The sequence below is a fragment of the Schistocerca piceifrons genome, chromosome X (genome assembly GCF_021461385.2).
Source record: "Schistocerca piceifrons isolate TAMUIC-IGC-003096 chromosome X, iqSchPice1.1, whole genome shotgun sequence".
In the NCBI taxonomy this organism is placed as follows: Eukaryota; Metazoa; Arthropoda; class Insecta; order Orthoptera; family Acrididae; genus Schistocerca; species Schistocerca piceifrons.
The window spans coordinates 677,660,292-677,679,402 of record NC_060149.1 but is presented as its reverse complement, the minus strand read 5'-3'; the positions used below and the strand labels follow the sequence as shown (position 1 = coordinate 677,679,402).

The window sequence follows — 19,111 nt, the reverse complement described above, 5'->3', positions numbered from 1 at the left end:
AATTTTGGACACAACATTTACTCATCCTCTACAAACTGAATACAATAAATGAGTAACTAAAAGCAAGATTTCCTCTTTATTTTGGGCAAAATGTTGTTCTTGAACAAAGCATTTGTGCTCTAATAATCTTCGGTTGTTGGATACATTACATACCTATTTTTATTAACATCTGCAAAATGGCAACTAAACTTCTTACCACTGCCATCATCATTACAAACATGTTCATTGTCATCATAACTTCCATTGCTATCAGTTATGCCCACAGTCACAGCTTCTTCAAAATGAAAATCTGATTCTTACAACATCCTAAGTAATTAATCATGAAACCAATCATTTTTTGATATTTATAATTTTGTGACACCTCACTGGTAGACAGTAAGGGATCCGTTTGAGCTAAGACCACTTATGCTTTATTATACAGTAAAGTAAATCTCAGTCTTCATAGTAAAAAATAAATTAGCCGTCAACTTTACAATGGGTGTAAACTGATATTGAAGTTTCATAATAATCAGTAATAAAAACATTGTTGAAGGTAGAGCTATAAAACACTAAATTAAAAATGTTGAACAGTATATTATATCTGATTACTTGGACACTAGTGACAACACAATTAAGAAATGAGAATTAATGCATACTGAGACAAGAGATCTACAGCAAGTATAACAGTAAGAAGCCACAACTGCAACAAAGACTAGACTGATTATATCTCACCAACCCCACATTGCATCTACAAGCCATGTTGATCTACAGTACATGTTTCATCAATAAGCTGCATATGACTGTGGTTGTACTGTAAAACATCTCATCCAAAGATATACAGGGTACTTAACTAAATGGAGTGGAGCTCATGGTCAGTGGCGAACACATGGTGTCCTGTCCACTGGCAGACTTATGGCAGTCAACATGTTAAGCAATATCATTTTAATGGCAATAATCTATGGATATATGTCACATTAAATTTAATCATACAGTTGTTACAATTCATTGTTGTGTAACTGCTACTTTGAACTGGGAGAAGGGGAACTACAACAGATTGGTGAATACTTAAGTTGGTCACTGTGGGTATTAAAATCCAAATATTATACAAAAGCAGGAATTCTTGCCTGCAGTGTCCAAATAATATTCAAAAGCAGAAATTCTCACCCACACTGTCACATCTGCCATACATATCTATATCACAGTTATGTTTATGTAGTTAGTTATTGGTGAGGGCCTCCTTTTGGAGCTCTCTCTATCACATTTTCCAGTGAAGATTTAGAGTATTATATCATATCATATATATAATGGTGCAGCATTTTCTTTCATACCATCTCACAGTACAAATTAAAGAACCTTTTGCTTTCTATTCTCACCAGTTAATATTCTGAATGAATTGCTCAAAATATAAAATAAAACAAAAATTTAGTCCTCACATGAAATGAATAGTTCCGCTTCAAACTCAGAATACAAAATAAAACAACGTTTTTATTCTGATAGTTTTGTTACACTGGAAGGCATGTCATAAATATACAGCATTTAGGAAGAAAACAGACTGCATCATGTTGCCATACATGAACCTTACATTTTGTAAGTCTGAGACTGAACCATGTACTTGCTTCAGTGGATTTGAGTATTAACTGTTCCATGTCACACATGATCCAAAATTTTATAACTGAATATCAGCTGTGCTGTCATCTGGTGGGCCTTTTAATATCAAAGAACTCACCCAAAATTTGATTATAATTGAATATCAGTCATACTGGCATCAGGTGGGCTTTTCCTGAAAGACAGCAGATCACTGATCAGTTTATGATTAAAAGGATGAAATGAAATTACACTACTGGCCATTAAAATTGCAACACCATGAAGACAGCACACAACAAACTTCAAATTGTTATGAAGTGTATTACATTCTTTGATGTGCAAATGATTAGCATTTAGCACAACAACACAAAGTAGTTAATAATAACACCATCTACATCCTGTATATAAGGAAAGACTAGCTTAGCACCCACTGCTTCACTCACATAGACTGTGTGGCCTGCAGAGATTTTTTTGTTTTTATTTAATCAAATTTTCATGTTGTTCACAAATTGCAAAAGCTTCTAAGCTTCATTCCCTCACAAATATTTCTTTATATCTAACTGAGAAGTGAAATACCAATTTCCATAAATTTAGCTTTAATTTTTTTTAATGTAATGAAATATGTTCTCAAAATTTTTCATCCCCATTGCACTTCCTTAGGGGTTGAATATCCATAAATACTGAAACACCTACTTTTTTATTTCTAACCGAGGAGTCAAATACGAATTGTCATAGATGTAGCCTTAAAAATCCTTTTGTAGTTCTTTAGTAATTAATTATTTTCAAAAAAACTTTCCCACTGTTTTACCCTCTTAGTTGTTGAATTTCCAAAAATGCTGAAACTCATGCTTTTTATTTTCTGGCTGTGAAACCAAATACCAGTTTTTGTAGTTTTAGCTTCCAAATTCCCTTAATAGTTACATACTTTCAAAAAGCCTTTCACCCCCTAGGAGGTATTTTGGACAATCAGTTCTTAAACAATGCATATAATATAAGATCCAAACCTTCACCAGACTTGAAGTTTCTATCCTCAGCGGCTTCGGCTGGGGAATCAATCTGACCCTATTTCATGCCATCAGGGGTTGAATTTCCAAAAACAGTGAAACACGTATTTTTTCATCTCTAACCAGGAAGCCAAATACCAATTTTCAAAGAATTAGCTTTAAAAATGCTTTTGAAATGAAATATTTTCACAAAATGTTTCACCCCCTATTTCAGCCCCCTCCCCCCTTCATAGATTTGAATTTCCAAAAACAGTGACATGCATATGTTTTATTTCTAACAGAGAAACCAAATACAAATTTTCATAGGTGTAGCTTCAGAAATGCTTGCACAATGAAGTGTTTCCATAAAAGCTTTCATCCCCAATTCACCTTCATAGGGGTTGACTTTCCAAAAACAGTGAAACAATTTTTTTTTATTTCTAACTGAGAAGCCAGCCTAAAATTTTCATAGATTTAGCTTTAAAAATGCTTTCATAATAAAATATTTTCATAAAAACTCTCATTCCCTATTTTACCCCCTTGGGGTTAAATGGCCAAAAACATAAAAATACGTTTCTTTTTATTTCTACCTTAACTGAGATGTCAAGTACCACTGTTCACAGATGTAGCTTTGAAAATAGTTTAGTAGTTCCTTAATAATAATATATTTTCAAAAAAAAGCTTTCACCCAATATTTCACCCCCATAGGGTTAAATTTCCAAAATATGCCGAAACACATATTTCTTTATTTATGACTGAGAAACGAAATACCAGTTTTTGTAGGTCTGGCTTCCAAGTTTCCTTAAGAGCTTCATTAAAAAAAAGGGCCATCCCTTATTTCACCATCCCCTTAGGGCTAGAATTTCAAAAAATCCATTCTTAAATTATGCCCAAAGTATGAAATCCACATCTTCTCCAAATTTCAAGTTTCTATCCTCAGCAATTTGGGTTTGGCAATGATGAGTGAGTGAGTAAGTCAGTCAGTCAGGACATTGCCTTTTGCATACAGTGGAACCTTGCTTAATGAGCACCTCCCATATTCCCACAGTTCACAATTTGTATAACAAGCAAAACAAGTTACAAAAAAATGACTTGCTTAATGAGCCATGTTTTGCATAATGAGTGATGATGATTTAGTGTGATGTCACCAGCCGTTTGTCCATGGCGAGGGAAATGTTCAACAATATAAACACCTATCATTGTCAGCAGCAGCACATGAACAATGTCTTTAGTACATACTGCAGTCTGCTGGCCGGAGTGGCCGAGCGGTTAAAGGCGCTACAGTCTGGAACCGCACGACCGCTACGGTCGCAGGTTCAAATCCTGCCTCGGGCATGGATGTGTGTGATGTCCTTAGGTTAGTTAGGTTTAAGTAGTTCTAAGTTCTAGGGGACTTATGACCACAGCAGTTGAGTCCTATAGTGCTCCGAGCCATTTGAGCCATACTGCAGTCTGGGGAGCGCTCTTTCTGCTACCATCTTAGTGCAGCTTGTGTTCACACATTTTTCTAAACTTGTGTTCACTCATAGTTTTTTGTGTGTAAATTTTAATAACCTTCGTAGAAATGTCCCCAAAAATAAAGTCGTAAGAAGACAACCATAAAAGAAAGAAAATGACCTTAGAAAAGAAACATAAAATCATTGAGAAACATGAATGTGGTGTGACTGTTGCTGATGTAGCACTCACATGCAATAGATCTTCATCCACTATTTGCACTATCCTCAAGAACGAGGACAGGATTAAGAAGATAGATGCCTCAAAGGGAACGACAAAAGTAGCTAAACAATGGTTTCATATTCTGGATGATGTTCAAAGGTTGCTCCTTGTATGGATAAATGGAAAGCAATTGCAAGTTAAACTATTAACGAGAACACCATTTGTGAGAAGGCATGAATGATTTTGCTGACATTGTTAAGAAGATGCCAGGATCATCAGCTGCCAAAAAAATGTTTAAGGAAAGCTGTGGGTGTTTCAAGGAGCTTAAGATAAGAACCGGCATCCACAGCATTGTGAAGCACAGCGAAACAGCCAGCTACAACACAAAGGCAGTAGAGAAGTTCATCAGCATCTTAAAGATGCTCATAGATTCTGAGGGTTATCTGCCACAACAGGTTTTTAATTGCGATGAGAGAAGTCTATTCTGGAAAAAGATGCTAAAGCAAAGGAGAATCTATTGCCCTGTCACAATCCAATGAAAGACTGTCTCACACTGCTATTCTGTGCCAATGCAAGTAGTGATTTTAAAATTAAGCCGCTGCTTGTTTACTATTCAAAAACTCCACAAGCCTTCAAGAAGTGTTAAGTCCAGAAGAGTAGGTTAAATGTGGTGTGGAGGTCCAACAACAAGGCTTGGGTCACATGTGATCTTTTTTGTGATTGGATCAATGAAATGTTATGTCATTCAGTGAAAAAATATTTGCTTGAGATGAATCTGCCTCCCCATGTCTTGCTTGTTATGGACAATGGTCCTGCCCATTCTCCAGGCCTACAAGACCACCTCCTTGAAGAATTTCAATTCGTCAAGATTCAGTTTCTGCCTCTCAACACCACTCCATTACTCCAGCCTATGGACCAGCAGATTATTTCTAACTTTAAGAAGCTCTACACAAAAGGACACTTTGAGCATTGTTTTGAGTTGACTGAAGCTGCAAGTCTTACTCTCAGAGAGTTTTGGAAATATCACTTCAACATCGTTGCCTGTGTAACCATGATCAGAAAGGAGGGGACAGTGGTTACCAAGAGAACTCTCACTTCTGCTTGGAACAAGTTTTGGTCAGAGTGCATTGTCAAATGTGATCCTGAGGCATTTACATCAGTACCTGTGGAGCCTGCAGTCAACGAGATTGTGTCTTTTACCAAGAGTATGGGACTAGAAGTGGATAACAATGATATCGATGAGCTTATGGAAGATCACAGCCAAGAAATGATTGCCAAAGAGTTTATGGAGTTACAGTGTTTTTCACAGCAGGGAGTTGTGGAGAGGAGTCCTTCAGAGGAGGAGGAGGAGGAGGAGGAGGAGGCTGTAACAGCAAAGCAACAATCTTGTGGCACAATAAGAGAAATGCTGAAAGCATGGGAATCAGTTGCATAATGCATTGAAAATCACCAACCCAATAGAGTAGTTGCTAGGCATGCTACAAATTTGTTTGATGATAGTGCTGAGCCACATTTTTGCCAAGTGTTGAAGCGTTGGCAGATTATAGACAGCTTCCTTGTAAAAAAGAATTATGTATATATTGTGAATAATAAAGTACACAATACTTTATGTTTAATTTTCTTTGAATAAATAGCATGAATAAGATAAAATGTTTAGTACTTTTTCTGAATGAAATGCATTATTATATTTTACATTAATTCATATGGGATAAATTGTTTTTCTTAATGAGTGTTCTGCACTATGATTAAGATCCTATGTGAGGTTTCATTGTATAGAAAATACAGAGCAGGTATCTCATTTGGAAATCACATTTGAATGTTGTCCATTCATGAGAAGACCATATTACACCTCATGTAAGGAGGATGAACATCTATCAGTATGTGTCAGAATTCAAAAATGGCAGAATCATGACCTATCAACACTGTGGCACATTGTTACATGATACTGCTTCTCATGTTCGTCAGTATCACATGACTGCCATGTGAATGTGAAACTGATGAATTCAGGGCTGCCATACACAATGTCATGCAGGTTCTCAGTGAACCTGTGTGACTAGCACACAGAAACAAATGGCTGTGTTTGTAGCGTGAGAAATATTCACATACACTTTCAGTAGAGCAACTGTTGTTGAGACTTTTCTTAACACAGCAATAGAGAGAGACTTGCCTACAGTAGTGTGCATAATGGCAAAACAGGATACAGCAGTGGCAGCACATCATCTTTTCAGAAGATTTTCATTTTTGTGTACAGTGTCAAGGTCTACATGTTCATAGAGGAACTTTCTGAGTAGAACAAAAGTTGCCAGATTGCAGTTGTTATCGCCATACAGGTCGAGTTTGTGGTGTGATGATCTGAGGTTCCACTGGGAAGACAACATGATCATCTATAGTATGTTTAGCCTGTAATTTGGACAGCAGGCATTATATATCTGAGGTGTTATTGCCAGTGATCGTACCTTATATTCCAGATCTCCTCGATGTTCTTTTTCAACTCCTGTTTCCCATGCTGTACTGGTGTACCCCAATACAGGGGGTGTTCAGGTATTACCCTGGTCAGTATAATTTCTGCATATCTCACCCACTGAAGAAATCTGGTCATGGGTTGCTGGTAGATTGACATGCCACCACTTGCCTTTCCCTTTACAGTTTTCATTTTTCAGTTTTATCACATGCTAAAAACCTGTGTTCCAGCTCACCTATAAAGCCTAAATGGCATTAGATTTGAATCTGTACTAGGATATGTTAGGCATGTCACATTGTTATGTATCCTGCCATAGGAAAAAGTGAAAATTTGTTTGGGAGATTATTTGGTGTTGTATCTGGAAGAAACCAGGAAGTTCAGCAAATCATGAAGTATCATGTAATATAGTTCTCTGCCACTAAAAAATTATTAAAATAAATTAGCCTTCCATGTTTGTCAAAGAATTAGTTAGAACAAGCAGACAGATGATAAACATGTCACATACACTAAAGAGCCAAAGAAACTGGTACACCTACTATATTTTTTACAAATGTAGTGTTCATTATCTTATATACGAAGACAGTAACTTGTTCTCGAAAGAACAGTTACTGTTGATGACCATGAAGCTTTTCCCTGGAGTAAATGATGACTAACTGAAAACCTCAGCTGCTGACAGGTGTTGTTGATATACCTCGATGTTGCCCAAACTCTTACGGGAATCGCCAAAGCGTGCGTGAGTAATGAGTGGTTGGGCAAATGTCTATAAGGTATAATACATATGTAGAATTGTGGACAGTTGGGAATGTGAGTCTCACGGGAAGCGTGCAAGGGATAAGTTCCTGCAGTCGTGCTATTCATCTGTGTCCTCAGAGGCTCAGATGGATAGAGTCTCCATGTAAGCAGGAGATCCCGGGTTCGAGTCCTGGTCGGGGCACACATTTTCAGCCGTCCACATTGAGGTATATCAACAACAACTGTCAGCAGCTGAGGTTTTCAGTTAGTCATCATTCATTATCTTACTTGAAGACATCATCTCCAATGAGAAAAAAACTGACCGGTCACATCCAGTTTAGTCCAGCACCATCTTTTGAGTATACAGAGTACCTGAAATGCCATCCAGCCACAACCTTTCTTTGTACCTGCTAGTCGCGACATGCAAAGCTGTGACTTCTCGTTGGCTGACCCCTTGTGATCGTGCCTGCTGGTGGCCATGGGCTGACATCACTAACTCCTACCACACTGCGAGTCAAGTAGGTGCAGCTTGGGCATCAAGAACAAACTGCCATTTCACCCCCCACATAGAGTCCCCAGTTTAAAAAATCCACTTTATCCAATCCGAGATGGGGATGTTGTTTTCCGTACACCTCCCTTCTATGCATGTTATTTTTGAACACAGAAGAAATTAGAGCATACATGTATTAATACAGCACTAAAGTATCGCACTTAGTGTGAAAATCCTGTACGGCAATATACACTGAAGAGCCGAAGAAACTGCCTAATATCATGTAGGGACCCCATGAGCATGCAGAACTGACACAAAATGATGTGGCATGGACTCTACTAATGCCTGAAGTATTGCTGGAGGGAACTGAAACCATGAATCCTACAGGGCTGTCCATAAATCTGCAAGAGTATGGGGGAGTGGAGATCTCTTCTAAACAGGATGTTGCAAGGCATCCCAGATATGCTCAATAATGTTCAAGTCTGGGGAGTTTGGTGGTGTTTAAACTCAGAAGAGTGTGATGCACAACCTCCCCTCCTCCCCTTCATTGTAGGCACCTTACAGCACTCTACCTCACTCTGTCCCACAAAGAATATCCCACCCTGTCAGCCTTGCCATATTGCTATCGCATTTTCTCTATGCTTAGTGCCTTTCCCACCATGCTGCCCACTTGGTTATTATTTAAGTTCACTCCAGCTACAAGTTGCAAAACAAAACTGTAAATATCTGCCAAAACAACAGAAAAAATGAAAGAGACAACCCATAGGAAAGACACCTGGTAAATATGAGTTACTGTAATTCCTTCTGTCACAATAGTGCATCATTCAGAGATACCAGAATTATTTTTAGTTCTTGTTGTGTACATTGGCATTGTATCTACCATTTGTAGAGTCTGTGTGTTATTGATAAATATAGATGGTTCAATGATTTACTTTTATCTAGTGCTGCTGTTGAATAGGTATATAGAGCTGCTTTGTGTTAATCACTCTTTGGAGACAATTTCATATACTGTAGGTGTGGCATTACTTACATGTTGTGTCAGTAGATTTCAGACCTGTCATTTAATGCACTGTGCTGATATATTAAACTTTTGATGATCTAGTATATTAAATGATAGTTTGAAACCAGGCTTTATCTACAGTGGCAATGAAGTAGAATAAGTTTGTAGCCACATAATTTTGCATTTTATTTCTTCAAATACTATGCAATCAGTAATTTTCCATGTGTTTTGCCACAGAAGGAAATTAGACTGGTATTGAATTAATGCAATTATCTTGTATTTTAGTTTCATTCCCTTGTTGAGATACTTTTTCTGTGGGACTTGATTAACAGCAACAAGTGCTATTATACAGAATCATTGCAGTCCTTTATCTTTGATTATAGACACATGTTTGGTTTTGTTTTATGAACATGTGAAGAAACTTTTGAGGTAGTTGGTGTTTTATTTACTTTCTGTGGGGCTAAAAGGAGTCCATACTTTAATGATTGTACTTTTACCTGTTTAGGGGAATCACAAAACATGCTGTTTCAGTACACTGGTTCTAAGACTTCATTTTTACCAGTAATTCAAATGCCATTTACACCCTCATCTGGAACAACTTTTCCAGTGTACTGATGCTTTTGGCAGCTCCTAATTTCTTTTACATTACCTTATTTTAACTTTGTGTTGTTTTTTGTGGCAATCAGAGATGAGTTTGAACATTTGTTTCATGGCACAGTTTCTTCACACAGCTGAGGGGCCAGGCCACTATAATCTATTCCATCAATGTGTGTTGTGATTTTATATCAGTGGCGATTGGCTTCAGTGGCTCAGCTAATTTTGCTCTCCCCTGTCTGATTCTTATCCTCTTGCTGTGTCACCAATGATATTCTTTACTCTTTCATTTTCTGGCTGTACCAATTCCCTATTTTGCCTTTCCCAGCCAAGATTGCTGAAGCATCATGTTTCCCTTCTTACCATGTCCAACTAGCACTCCTCTCTTTTTTTCTTGCCATTGTCAGTGAGCTTTTCTCTTGGCATAACCAGTATCTATAACACATCATGCACGCAAGTGCACATAGCTTTTGCAGTACAAAAGGAATTTTATTAATGAAGTTTCTTAATACTGGGAATACTTATGGTGTCATTGTGTTTTATCCAATTATTGTATTATAATGTAACATATTCTCAAAGGATAAGATTAATACTTTCAAATTATTGTATGACTTCTGATTGGAAGTCCAATGATTCTGTGATATGAAAATCAACATCACTTTTCCCCTGAACAATCTGATTGATTAGAAACAATTATAAAATTAGACATTTAGTATTGATTGTTATTTACATCATTGACAAATCTCAGAAATTTAACTCCATATAAATCCCCCCCACTTACACTAACTAAAAACAATTGTAACAGATCCCTCCCATAGATTTAAGCTCCCACAAGGGTTGCCCCACTAACATGAGCCTTATGGAACGGAGAAATATTGTACACAGTGCCAAGCCAGTTTGAGTTACTGAAGTAATTCATTGATACTTTACTGAGAATTTAAAATTTTCTTTCATTCATGTAGCTGAACGAGCCTACATGCTTAAGTCCACAGCATGAGTTCTTGCAGTGTGTGATCAACAGGCTTGACCCTTCAGGACAGAAGCAGTCCTCTCTGGTAAAAGCAGCTGACAGGTTAACCTTTCAGCCTTCTGGTGAATGCACTAAGTTATTCATGCCACCGATCTGCCAATAGGGAGGCAGGAAGGAGACGTCATGTTGTTCCTAATGGCCATGTCCTGGGGAGAAGAGGACAATGAAGTCACTCTCTTGGTTTCCAGATTTAAGGCAGAACAGGCACTCATCTTGGTTTGTAGCTTTCAGGTGTAGCAGATGGCCTTGTACGTTCTGCCATTTGCCTCCATCTCTCCTCTCTCTGACCAGTCACCTGCTAGTTCAGTCATGAAACAGATTTCTCTCCTCTTTCTATTCCCAAATTCAACTATCACTCAGTCTGTTGGACACTCCTCCAGTCCAGCCTGGACATGCACTTACATACACCTTACTGTCAGAATAAAGTCAAAAGTTTACCTTACTCCCCTCTTTCATTTCAAACTGCCTCCCTTCCGGCACTCATTCTGATGCTTGGTACAGACCACCTCCACACCAGTTGTGGTATGTACATATTGGTGTCAGAAGTTTGGATCACATACCATTTGGCCCAAAAAATTGCTGGAGATCCATGGTCCACATCCAACACTGTGTGGCTAGTCAGAAGTATTCATCACTATTTCATCATGTGAGCTGGGGCTGTCCACAGTGCACTGCACTGGCACATTGCTTCATGCTGGTATAAAGTTCACAGAGTCCACTGTGCCACTTGATACATGCCACAGCACAGGCAGAGTTCCAGCACCAGTGGAACAAGCCCCGCCATGTTGCTGCGTGCTACCCATGTACATGCAACATTGTTATTGGAGTTGCATACAAATATGTTTGCCCATCATGGTCTGCTGGCCAGGGCCAGTTGGAATTTGCCAATCTCTGCATGCCACTTCCATGGCTTCACCAAGCACATGGGTGCAGTATGTAGTCAATGCGGCTCACCTGCCATTGCTGCCACCTGAAGGTGTTGGCCGTCAGCTGATGGCTTTTCTTTCATTTATACTCTCCCACCCTGTAACTGTTTCTTTTTTGCTGCTATTTTCATGAAATTTACTTTCATTTTTATCTTATTTACTATATCACATGTTATTCTGACTAGAATCACATTATCATCATTATTAAATTACAAAGCTTTATTATTTTTTTCTTATCATTTTGAAAATCTACATTTTAAACATTGAGAATGTCTGTGTAATATTAACCAAGCAGTGCCAACTAAAAATCCATCACCAGAACAGTCATCAGTTTTATTACATACAAAGAAAATTACCTGAATACTGGTGATTCGATAGAGATTTCCTTAAACTCACTATAAAACGTGAGAATAAACAGGCAGAAGCTGACAGAAACAACCCATTCAGATATAGCACTTACTAGGTGCGTTACATATCCACGATCAGTGGGTTTCCATTTCATTGGATCTTCTCCTGAATAGGAAATACAAAATTATTGAGAATTTATGCACCTATGAATATGGCAGCAGCTATGTTATTGAACATTACAAATTACTTTCTACGTATTGATTAATAAATTCAGTGTTATACACTACATTGTATTGTATAAGATCCTTACTATACAGTGTCTGATCAGATAACTGCATAATTTAAACTATATTCCAGTTCTTGAAATCACTAATCTCCTCTTGTAGGACATTGATCTCTCTTCAACTCAAACACAATATTAGACTGTGATACAAATACACATTTTGGACTCAAGCTTAAGACTAATGAAACTCCAGCTCTTTATACTGCAATTATTATTTTGTGGTTTTAAAATTACATGCTTTATATATACATCCATGTTTGTTCTAATGGGACACAATTAGCAGCCTAAACTAGAAAAATGCTAGCATTGGCATAGTACAATAACTACAGCAACAGTTTTTTTTCTGACAGAAAAGTGTGTTATCTCTATGAAATAAGGTATTCTCTGTTATAAAATATACATTCAGAAGTTAAAAATGGAAATTGTAAGCCATGTTCAGGTCTTCACAAGGGGACATTGCCTTATTGTAGCACTGACTGTGTGGGCAAAGAGGTCTATGAATTCACATGAAATATCAAAACTAAATGAGTGTCTTCCTAATTTATAACTTATGATCAGCATGCTCAATTTAAGCTGATGTCAAAGCAATATATGATCAAATTCGTTCAAGAAAGCTTGACTTCTTTGGATAACTGAACAAAAGTTGTGTACAGAAACAATACAGAGCAAGTAAAACCAAAAAACCTGTGAAAAGAATGCACACACAGACTGCTATGACATGCTATTTGCGATGAACTATGTAAACCCCAAAAGCAAAAAAAGTGCTCTTCAATAGACAAGAAATACTGAGAATAGTAACGCCCTTAAAATAGGTCATAGTAAGTAAAAGTAGGGAAGTTTTATGCTGAAAAATGCACAGATGCAAGACACAGGATGTTATCATTAACATATTGTCATGGATGACACTGGCTAGTTTACTAAATCACAGACTGCCACCAAGATATTTTGTGTCATCCATAATCAAACTGAAATCACAACTGAAATATCTTTTTAGCAAAAAGAAAAAAAGGGTAAAGAATTTTAATAAACTTCACTGGGTGATCGTTCTCGATGGAGCAATGACATTGAGTTTCAAAGAATTCCAGAACACTGTGAACAGGCTACTTTCAAAAACAACTAAAACAAAAGTGATTCTGTGCACTGACTTCATAGGGGAGACTGGGATAATAGAACATTTAATGATGGAAAGTGTTTCCCAGTGAAGTCATGCTAATATAGCAGATGTTAACTGGTTTTTAAGGAGGAGTGATTATATGGGATATGGACTGCATCTGGTTATGAAAAGAAAAACTTTGTAGGAACATATGTTATTCAGCTGTGCTACATGGAATTTTGAACTGACTAAACAGTTAGTCAAAATACACAATTGTGTTTGGACATTTCAATGTTAATTTCATGGGTAACTGCAGAAAAGGATAGCAACTGATCAATCAGCTAAGAATGTACAATGCGGACAAACATAGTGATTCTTATTAACATTTAAAAACCTCTGAAGTGACATAGATGATGATCAGATAAATAATTTACTGTAAGACCACAAATGTTGGGAAATACCACAAAAGTGAATGACAAACGTTGAACATGTGAGGCCACCAGATGACGTATCTTGCCACGCAAGCAGCGATTAAGCCATGCCTGACCATCCCAACCCAAGTCAAGTATTCACATCCGTGTGGCTCTGCAGTTATGTGTCTGACTTCAGTGTGTCAGGCTCAGGTTCTGAGTCATGCATTGAGCAGCCAGTATTTTTTTCATTACATGAGACAAATATGTGTTTACATTAAGGTATTAATTTATTAATTTACTTACCAGTCTCGTGGTCTCTGCTGGTTTATTGCAAAGTACCGTACATCAAAAACCTACCATGCTGTGTCACAATCAAATGAGTATAAGCTTCTCAATTGCATCATTACCAGTAAATGACTGCATTGTCTTTACAACATACTGATATTAATAAAAAAGAAGAAGAAAAGAAAAAGAAAAGAGGTGTGTGAGAGAGAGAGAGAGAGAGAGAGAGAGAGAGAGAGAACAGGAAAGAAAAACAGTATAAGAACTTTGTTACAGTAAGGACAATAATTTTTTAACTTCTATATTTACAACAGCTCACATTTACAAAAGGTGTTTGAAATTTGCTCCATTTGCTTCAATGCAAACACTGCATCATTCACTCATCCATTTACACATGGGATCAAAAACACCCTCTGTATTATGGGTGTGACATTACATGGTCACCATTTGTTATACACCTTAGGGGTATTTCCCAACATTCGCAGTCCCACATGTCTCCTATTAATTTACTTGTCTTGCACTATCTATGTCATTAGGGGTTTTTTAAAATATTTATAAAGAATGTGTAGAAGGTACCAAGAGGTGTTGAAGCAAATGTGAAACTACTGTTGACCAAACATTCATTGATAAATCAAAATGTGGCAATAGAGCTGAGTCCATTGATACAAGTTTCTTTGATCAACAAGCAATTACATTGATTTTAAAGAAATCTCACAAGAAATGCAATACCGACAAATATGTAGAGAGGAGATTAATTAATGATGAAGGCATTAGGGTCTTTAATCACATATTGAAAAATGTAAACTGGAACAAGGACACTGACAGTTCTGTACCGGTAGAATCCTAAGAAATGTTGATCTTATGTCAAAGCGGTAGGTGGATCAAAACAAAATGTCCAGACACTCTGTGACCAAAATGGTACTGAAACAGAGGATGACAGACTAAAGGCCAAAATACTAAATGTATTTTTCCAAAGCTGTTTCACAGAGGAAGACTGCACTGCAATTCCTTCTCTAGATTGTCGCACAGATGACAAAATGGTAGATACTGAAATAGATGACAGAGGGATAGAGAAACAATTAAAATCACTCAAAAGAGGAAAGGCCGCTGGACCTGATGGGATACCAGTTCGATTTTACACTGAGTATGCGAAGGAACTTGCCCCCCTTCTTGCAGCAGTGTACCGAATGTGTCTAGAAGAGCATAGTGTTCCAAAGGATTGGAAAAGGGCACAAGTCATCCCCGTTTTCAAGAAGGGACGTCGAAAAGATGTGCAGAACTATAGACCTATATCTCTAACGTCGATCAGTTGTAGAATTTTGGAACATGTATTATGTTCGAGTATAATGACTTTTCTGGAGACTAGACATCTACTCTGTAGGAATCAGCATGGGTTTCGAAAAAGATGATACAGGCAGCATGATAAAGCAAGTAATAAATTCACCATAAAACACAAAAATGAAATTGTTGATGATCCACTTCTAATAGACAATGTATTTAATAGTCATTATACTAATATAGCTCAAAATCTGATCACAAGTAAATATAATCAAAACACAATGGTAGAAATTCCAATAGGTGTAAGTACAATGCACCTATATCCAGTAACACTCAAATAAGTACAAAGGGTTATCACTAAATATGCAAAATGTATTTTGACAAAGCCAATCGCATTGTAAACATGCTAAATGGCTAATAAATAAACATATAAACATATGAACTAAACTAAAGACTAAAATGACCTGTGGATTTGATGGTAGCCCTGACAAAAGTATTGCATATACTGGTAGTGCTGGTAATATTGCCCCTCAACTTGTTGACATAACTGGTGACTCCTTTGCCCCTGAAGTGTTTCCAAGAGGACTCAAGCCATAAACAGTAATACCAGTTTATAAAAATGGTGGCAAGTTTGACATCAGAAATTTTAGACCACTAACAATATTATCTTAAAAAAGAATTGAAACATAATGTATGGTATAATAGAGTGTTAGACCTCCTAAACAAAAATGAAGAACTTATAAATGTGTAGTATGGTTTCAGAAAAGACAAATCAATGCAAATAGCTTTCTTCAGTTTCCTAAAACTTGTTTACAAAGCTGTAGAGGATAATGCAATAATTTGTGGATTGTTTGTGGACCTTTCCAAAAGATTTTGACCTCATAAATCATTATCTAGTTCTTTTAAAACTATATGTTTGACGTGTCCATGGAGTTTCCTATGAGCTGTTAAAGTCAGATTTATCTGATAGGAAAAGAAGAATAGAAATTTATCACAAAGGTAAAGTGTCCTGAATATGAAAATGTTAATTATGCCACAGAGTTATGTATCGGGACTATTATTGTTCTTGGTTTTTATTAATGACCTATCATAACAATTTTTGATATTATTTGCTGATGATGCAAGCTTCTTTATGAAAAGAAAGACTGATTATGAATAGCAGCAGAAAACTGATAGAACAACAGATGTAGCAGAAAAATTATTTAAAGATAATTGTCTAATTGTTAATGATAAGAAAACTGTTTCGATGACCTTCTACCATAGAAGAAATAAAACAAAAACCAACACAATGGCTACATTAGGAAACAACAAAATTCAGCAAAATAATTATATTAAATTTTTAGAATTGTGTGTGGATTGACATATGAGATGGAAAAAGCAAAAAGTTAGGCAAGTGCATACTTACTAAGAATACTCAATGACTGGTGCGGTACTGAAATAAGTGTTAAGTGCCTATTATGCCTATGTGCATAGCCTCCAAACAAGAGAATAGTCTAGTCCAACACGTCAAAACCTAACCTGAAATTTTTCAGATAGGAAGAACATACTGAGAGAAATACACTGTTAACTAAAATGCAATGTGTCTGTGGAGTGATGAAAGCAAACATTTTCCTTACACCAGGGACATGTGATGAAACAAAAATTAATGCATTAAATTCATAAGATGTGGTGATGCAAACTGACAATGCAGAAATGACTGAAGTTTAATAATACTGTCCCACTGATAAAGCTGGAATGAGAAAGAGGTATAGGAAATTATATTGTCATAATTTTCTGAAAAATGCTTTACACTGTTGAAAATTTTTATCGAGGGGCTGAAACACACTATTAGTTCCAGGTGAAATCTGAAGTGTATTAAAAGTATTTTCATTGTCCTCTTGAAGACAGTGGTGTATTATGTTTAGGCCAAGAACCCAACAAAAACAATGAATTATTTTTTGCAACTGGTAAGAAGATATTTTGGATGTAATACTGAAACTTATTCTCTTTGATTCTTCCATACTTTTCTACACCTTTTACAATATTTTTGCAGCTGAACAGTCGTTTTTTTTTAATTTTTGGTCCTTGAGGTTCCTGAAGACAGATACACTGAAGAGCCAAAGAAAATGGTACACCTGCCTAATATCATGTGGGGCCCCCATCAGCATGCAGAAGTGCCGCACCACAACATGGCCTGGACTCAACTAATGTCTGAAGTATTGCTGGAGGGAACTGACACCATGAATCCTACAGGGCTGTCCATAAATCTGCGAGAGTACGTGGGAGTGGCGATCTCTTCTGAACAGGGCATTGCAAAGCATCCCAGATATGCTCAATGATGTTCATGTCTAGGGGGTTTGGCGGTGTTTAAACTCAGAAGGGTGTTCCTGGAACCATTTTGGATGTGTGTAGTGTTGCAATCTCCTACTGGAATTGCCCAAGTCTGTCAGAATGTACAATGGATATGAACAGATGCAGGTGATCAGACAGGGTACTTACATGCATGTCACCTGTCAGAGTATCTAGACATATTAGAGGTCCCATATCACTTCAACTGCACACACCCCACACCATTACAGGGCCTCCACTAGCTTGAACAGTCTCCTGCTGACATGCAGGGTCCATGGATTCTTGAGGTTGTCTCCATACCCGTGCACATCCATCCACTTGATACAGTTTGAAACAAGACTTGTCTGACCAGGCAACATGTTTCCAGTCATCAACAGTCCAATGTCAGTGTTGACGGGCCCAAGTGAGGTGTAAAGCTTTGTGTCGTGCAGTCATCAAGGGTACACGAGTGGGCCTTCGTCTCTGAAAGCCCATATCGATGATGTTTCTTTGAATGGTTCACACGCTGACACTTGTTGATGGCCCAGCATTGAAATCTGCAGAAATTTGCAAAAGGATTGCACTTCTGTCACATTGAATGATTCTGTTCAGTCACTGTTAGTCCCATTCCTGCAGGATCTTTTTCTGGCTGCAGTGATGTCAAAGATTTGGTGTTTGACTGGATTCTTGATATTCATAGTAAACTCGTGAAATGGTCATATGGGAAAATCCCCACTTCGTTGCTACCTCAGAGATGCTGTGTCCCATTGCTCATTTGCCAACTATAACACCATGTTCAAACTTGCTTAGGTCTTGATAACCTGCCGTTGTAGCAGCAGTAACCAATCTGACAACTGTGCCAGACACTTGTTGTCTTATATAGGCGCTGCTGCCACAGCACCATATTCTGCCTGTTTACATATCTCTGTATTTGAATATGCATGCCTATACCAGTTTCTTTGACACTTCAGTGTATATAAAACAGCTGAGACAGTAATCCACTGATACTTACTTATCACAGGCATTGTTTTATATGAATGTGTCTTAGAACTCTCCAAAGGCAAAGAGACTGTATTGCCTATACCAGTTTCTTTGGCACTTCAGTGTATATAAAACTGCTGAGACAGTAATCCACTAATACTTACTTATCACGGGCATTGTTTTATATGAAATGTGTCTTAGCATTAACCATAGGCACAGAGGCTATATATTTTTTTGCTCAGTATGATAAAGTGCAGTTTGTATGCAGTTCTTGCATGAAACCTGACTGATTGGCTTTATACACAGCATTTTGGGGAATAACAAGAGGCTTCATCTTCACATCAGCTATGAATTTCTCTATAGTATTATTTATTAATGACAACATTCCTGCATGTTTACTTGTAGTAAACATTGCAATTTTGCAACTTCCTTTTCTGGAAATCAGTAATGTCCACCTCACTTGCAATTCAGAGGGCCTCATAGATCTCCCTCGGTAATGATGCTTTCACTCTCAAGAGCAGTTCTAAATCTTTAGAATTGTTTTTCTTTCACACTTTTGCAAATTTCATTTTTGTGCATATTTCATGCAAACGCTTCTTACATTTATAAAATTGATGTTCAGATTTTGTGAAATGAAACTGGCTTTACACACTGCTTAACTTTAAGTGTTTTCTCCCTCCTTCATTTATCG

At 37.3% G+C, this 19,111-nt stretch overlaps 1 protein-coding gene across 1 annotated transcript in view; it reads right to left on the bottom strand.

Moving 5' to 3' along the window:
• Positions 1–1,492: 1,492 nt before the first annotated feature.
• The window catches only part of LOC124723160 (DNA damage-regulated autophagy modulator protein 2-like), a 219,123-nt gene continuing 201,504 nt past the window's right edge, over positions 1,493–19,111 (bottom strand). Inside the window, exons 6-7 of the mRNA XM_047248355.1 lie at positions 11,792–11,948; positions 1,493–1,759 (exon numbers count right to left, since the gene is read on the bottom strand). Coding sequence (XP_047104311.1) covers positions 1,717–1,759; positions 11,792–11,948 — 200 coding nt within the window. The 3' untranslated portion in view covers positions 1,493–1,716. The remainder of the gene's footprint in view (positions 1,760–11,791; positions 11,949–19,111) is intronic.